Source organism: Capsicum annuum, chromosome 5 (assembly GCF_002878395.1).
Source record: "Capsicum annuum cultivar UCD-10X-F1 chromosome 5, UCD10Xv1.1, whole genome shotgun sequence".
NCBI lineage: Eukaryota > Viridiplantae > Streptophyta > Magnoliopsida > Solanales > Solanaceae > Capsicum > Capsicum annuum.
This window is the reverse complement of record NC_061115.1, coordinates 220,754,109-220,760,077: the sequence shown is the minus strand read 5'-3', so window position 1 is coordinate 220,760,077 and position 5,969 is coordinate 220,754,109. Positions and strand designations below refer to the sequence as shown.

The following is a 5,969-nucleotide window of genomic DNA, read 5'->3' as shown; positions in this document are numbered from 1 at the left end:
ATAAAGATAAATCAATAACATTTTTATTGGTTCAATTTTTATACATCCATAACTTAAATTGCGACTTCTTACTTTATTAATTATAATAAGAAACGTATTTGTCCATATAAGTTTTCTCAAAATCTTAATCAAAACACTAATCAGAAACTAATATGAAACATTAATCGAAAAAATTAATTTCATATTTTTAACACATAAAAGTGGGGTGAGAGGGTTCTACAAGGGGTGGGGTGGGTTACATTTAAAAGTGGGGTGGGGTGGGGTGAGTTAAATTTAAAAGTGGAAAAAGTAAAGGTGATGTGGTGTGGTTAGGTGTAAGTTGTAATAATTCATTACAACCTACAAACAGTGTTTGTAGTTTGTAATAAATTATTACGTTTTACAAATAGTATTTGTAAAACGTAATAAATTATTACAAACTACATGATTTGACATAAAGAAGATGTGATAGCACACTGTTTTTTATTTTTATTTTTTTGTGCAAAATGTAATAAATTATTACGTTTTTCAAACAGTGTTGACCGTTAAGAAAAAAGTTGAAAACGTAATAATTTATTACATTTAGCCTATTTTGGTAAATTTTTAAATAGGTGACCTATTTTGGTTACTTTTTTTTATTTTGTGGCTTATTTTGGTTCCGAGTTCTCAAATTGAAATGACACATTGATTAAGAAAAATAATTAATAACATAATTAATTTACATTTTAATTTAAAGAAAAGTAATTAATGCAAGAGGTAAAACATGAAAAAAAAAATTATCTCTTCTTAATTAATAAAAAAAGATAAATAAAATGAGAAATCAAATTAAAAAATTTGAGACAGATAATTTGAAACAGAGGGAGTACATAATTTGTAATTCCAACTTCCAACTAACACTAATTACCAACTATGCACTAGCAATTTTATCATCCACTACCTAATTTGTAATTCCAACTTCCAACTAACACTAATTACTCCCTCCCTTTCAAATTCACTCATCTGTTTTAACTTGATACATAAAGAATTAGAATTTTTTTAATCTTCATTGGAAACGAGTTATCCCAAAATTAATTATCTCGTTATTAATTGATATCTCAAAAATAACTATCTCGGAACTAGTAAGGGTGGATAAAATAACACTATAATCTCGATATAACTAATCCCACGATAAGTTATCTTTTGCATTTTTTTCCAACCAAACGACTAAGTTCATCTTAAAATTAATTTCAAAATTAACTATTCTTTATCTCTTGTACGGAACGAACTCGTACGGTCTTAAAATAAAATAAAAGTATGTCAAATATAATAAAGGATAACCTGGTGCACTAAAACTCCCGATATGTGCAGGGTCCGAAGAAGGACCCATCATAGTATGTCAAATATAAAAAATGACAATTTGGTGCACTAAAATTTTCGCTATGTACAGGACTCGTAGAAGGGCCTCACCATAAGGGTTTATTGTATACAACCTTACCTTGTATTTTTGACAAAAGTTGTTTCCGTGACCTTCTAGTCACATGACAACTTTACCAGTTAGTTCAAGACACTCTTGTAAAAATATATCAAATATATTAAAATATTTTATAATCGTGTGATCTTAAACATATTATATAAAAAATTAAATTTGAAAAGTTGCTAAAAAGGAGAAAGTTCATTCTTTTAAAATTGATCAGTAAAAATAAACCAAATAAATAAAAAATAAAAAATCAATACGAACGAAACACACTTTTCATTTCCCTATCCTCTTAACTACCATCTTCTTATTTGCACATAATATATCTCATTATCCTATCCCCCTTAACCCACGGCGCATTATAGCAACGCCGCCGCACAAAAAATGAAACATCCAGTTTCCGAAGCGAACGAGTCAAGTCCATTCGGCTCACTGAGTCAATCCGAGTTCTACTCACACCACTCAGTAGCTCACAACTCGGAGTACATCACAAATTCACGAGGGTTAAAGCTCTTCACTCAATGTTGGTCCCCACTTCCACCTACGACAATCTCCGGAGTTGTTTGCGTTGTACATGGATTCACCGGCGAATCTAGCTGGTTCGTTCAGCTCACAGCCGTTCATATAGCGAAAAACGGGTTCGTAGTGTGTGCAATTGATCATCAAGGTCATGGTTACAGTGACGGTTTAATAGCTCACGTACCTGATTTAAACGCCGTCGTTGATGATTGCATTAGCTTCTTCGATGAATTCCGTAATCAACAGCATCTGGATCTGCCGTCGTTTCTATACGCGGAGTCGCTTGGAGGTGCGATCGCGCTGCTCATTACGATGAGAGATGGCGAGAAGGCTCCGAAGAGGAAGTTTGATGGAGTTGTGTTGAATGGTGCTATGTGTGGGATTAGTGAAAGGTTTAAACCGCCATGGCCATTGGAACATTTGCTTGGTATTGCTGCGGTTTTGATTCCAACTTGGCCCGTGGTTCCCACGCGCGGCTCGTTGCCTATGGTTGCATTCAAGGTACTATGAGATAAAGTGAAAATTGATTTACTATAGCAATTTTATAATACTACTTTTGTGTGTCTTATTTTCTTTATTATCTAGCGATGTGTCACCGATATGTCACCTCTTGTTTGTTGTGTCTTTGTGTTTTTTTGTTATATTTGTTATCGGTCCGGTGTCGGGATCTATCAAAAACAGCCTCTCTACTTGAGTGGTATGGACTGCGTACACTCTACCCTCCCAAACTCCACTTTGTTGGAATATACTGGGTCGTAATGCCATAGGAATCATTAGCGCAAGGTATAGAGGGGGAGGTCGTCAATACCGTAAAATCGATTTTCGACGGAATGAGAAAGAAATATATAGCTCGGAGACGTAGAACAAAAATTCCTTTATTTGCATCAAGTTTATCGTTGGATGAACTGCATTGCTGATATTGATCCCAAAAAAAAGACGGTAGATAAAGCTAGATCGTGAACAGGCTTTCCCCCTTTTCCGCTCGACTCTTTGGTCTTAAGAACGTTGGTTTTAAGAATGAGTCATTGCCCTCCCCAAATTTCACTTTTTTGGAATATATTGGGTATGTTGTTATTGTTGTTGTAGGTGTTTGTTTCACTATAAAAATTAAAAAAAAATTGAGTCGGAGTTTGAAGTTGTGTTTGGTTCTTATAAAATTGGAGTTGTTTTTGACTTTTCGTGAGAGAAACGAAAGTTTTCACTTTTTGAAATATAATTTGGAATGGCCAAACTACCCATACCTAAATTATTCTAGTTTTTCGTGCTTAAAATATTTCATTTGGTTCAAAATAAGTGAATTTTTGAACTATTTTTTAACGTTTATAAGTGAATTGAAAATTTTCTATTCAATTTTACCCTCTGCGTTGTTTGCGTATAATTAAAATTACTTTTTATATAAATATAGTAGATGTTGAATCCTCCAGCTTCTTCGTGTGTTTAATTTTCATAAAAATCATGGCTACACCTCTACTTCTAAGGTATGGATGAGGCTTGCGTACGCTGTTTATCTTTTCTAATCTCCCTTTGTGAATCTACAATATATGTTGTTATTCTTATATATTTGTGAATTTCTTAACACTATATATGTTGTCCGAACTCAAATTTGTCGAAATTTCAACTTTATGAGTTCTGAATCTTAAAAGAACTACGTTAAGTGCTAATAATTGAGTTTTAAATTTATTGGAGTAACATTTTATACATGTTTACGAATTTCTAAATCCAAATACACATAAATCAAACCAGAATCCGAACTTCTAGCTCCGCCCCTAAATTCTCAATTTACCATTTGTTGCTTTTACTAAATTTTTGTTTTGTTTTGTGGTAATTCACAAAGGAGGAGTGGAAAAGGAAGCTAGCAATAGCAAGTCCAAAGAGGCCACTTATAAGACCACGCCCTGCGACGGCGCGTGAGTTAATGAGAGTATGTAAGGAGCTAAAGGGGAGATTTGAAGAGGTCACGGTGCCATTTCTGATAGTTCACGGTGGCGATGACATCGTCTGTGACCCCGCGTGTGTGGAGGAGTTATACACCCGATCGACCAGTAAGGACAAGACGCTGAAGATATACCCCGGAATGTGGCATCAGCTGGTGGGAGAACCGGAGGAGAATGTTGAGGAAGTGTTCGGAGATGTCATCCAGTGGCTTAAGACAAGAGCCGAGGGAGTGACCGATGAGAAGAGTGCCACGGAGGGTGGCGCGTGAGGAAGTTGGCGCGTGTGGGAATTGGTTTGGGATGTTGATAAAAATTAGTTACAAAATGAGCAAATAGTGTGTGATGAAGTCAGTTAGCTGGACCAACAATAAATTTGTACAGGATGGCCATTTACCTGAATCTTTATTAGCCATATGAACTATTTAAACTTGTATTAATGCAATACATGATGATTTAAGCTATTTGACATTAAAATTTTTATATTTTCTACTGATATACTTGAGCTATTAGAATCAACTTTTTATCCCACACGATAGTGGTAAGGTCCGTGTACACAATTCTCTCGAGACACTACTTGTGAAATCATACTAAATATGTTGTTGTTGTTTCTTTTGATCGTCAATCTAGTTGACTAAAACTTTAATTGTTGTCTGTCTATAATTTAAATAGTGTGTCTAAAAGTGGCTACTTTATGCCATTTCTACCGGGCTAAAATGTTCTGTCTAGTCCAGATTAAATTGCAACTCCAATATGTATGGGCTTCAAGGGAGTCAAAAGCCCAAATGCATAAAAGGCTCAGAGAAAGCCCAATCCGAAATTCAAATCTTTTTTAGAAAATGTACGTATAAATAACATAAATTTCACCATTTCTGGAGCTAATTACTCCATATTCCAACTATATTCAATATTACTAAAGATCTCAGAAAATCTGGAATCTTGGATACATTGCGTTGTTTGAAAATCTAAAATCTCAAATACACTTGCGATGGTCCTGATACATTGCACTTACCCGAGATATATTGGCAGTCGCTGATCATTTGGTTGGATTGAAATTTGGAATGGATGCACTTGGCAACATGAATCATTTGAAAATAATACGTAGTTAGTAGGTTGATTGTTATGTATCATGACCATAATTAATACATAAGTTACTCATGATTCATACTGTCTCGGATACATAACTTAATTTCTTTAATACATACTGTATGGCCCCTCGTAGTACCTAGCTCTACCCATACTGACTAATATAGTTAAAAATAAACCGAATAACACACAATAACGAAAATATACCCAATGTATTCCTACAAAGTGGGGGTCGAGACGGGTAGAGTGTATGCAGTCCATGCCACAACCTCAAAGGCGAGGTAGAGAGTCTGATTTAGACACAATATATAAGCATAAGAAATAGTAGGTAGTAAAATCTGACATATAATAACACAAACAAAACTACCGTACAATAACTCTACAATCAATCTATCTGGAACAATAAACGCCATCAAAACTCTAAAAACAACACACTACGTGACACTACAACTATTAGCACTCAACAAAGCACCCCCAGTTAGCAAGGCCGGACACCTTCCTACTGATCTTCTATCCTAGTTTGCGTCTTCCACACCTTCCTATTTAGGGTTATGTCCTTGATAGATCGAATAACATACTTCATACATAAAGGAACGCGGGCCTAAAAAACAGGCATTTTAAATAACTAAAAGTTAAATGTATAAAGTATCATAGGTATTAGCACCCAAGGATATAACCGAATAATCAATAAAGCTGATCAAGAGTCACGAGATTTCAACTTCAAATTCTAATAGCGACAACAATATTAGATGAGTGTCACGAGGTTTTAACTTCAAATTCATATAACCGAATAATCAATAAAGCTGATCAAGATCGCGTGATTTCAATTTCAAATTCTAATAGCGACAACAATATTAGATGAGTGTCACAGGGTTTGAAAAAGCTGATCAAGAATCACGAGATTTCAACTTCAAATTCTAATAGCGACAATAATATTAGATGAGTGTCACGGGGTTTGAACTTCAAATTCTAATAGCGACATCAATATTAGATGAGTGTCA

General features: G+C 34.7%; 1 protein-coding gene across 1 annotated transcript; it reads left to right on the top strand.

Moving 5' to 3' along the window:
* The first annotated feature begins 1,640 nt into the window (after positions 1 to 1,640).
* LOC107871471 (caffeoylshikimate esterase) lies at positions 1,641 to 4,378 on the top strand. Its single transcript, XM_016718412.2, has 2 exons — positions 1,641 to 2,452; positions 3,786 to 4,378. Exons 1-2 carry the CDS (start codon positions 1,817 to 1,819, stop codon positions 4,152 to 4,154), a joined length of 1,005 nt encoding a protein of 334 aa, XP_016573898.2. The 5' UTR covers positions 1,641 to 1,816; the 3' UTR covers positions 4,155 to 4,378.
* The last annotated feature ends 1,591 nt before the right edge of the window (positions 4,379 to 5,969 follow it).

Coding starts and splice junctions, on each gene's coding strand:
- LOC107871471 (XM_016718412.2), top strand. CDS start 1,817: ATGAAACATCCAGTTTCCGAAGCGAACGAGTCAAGTCCATTCGGCTCA. Junction 2,453..3,785: donor TGCCTATGGTTGCATTCAAG/GTACTATGAGAT, acceptor TAATTCACAAAG/GAGGAGTGGAAAAGGAAGCT.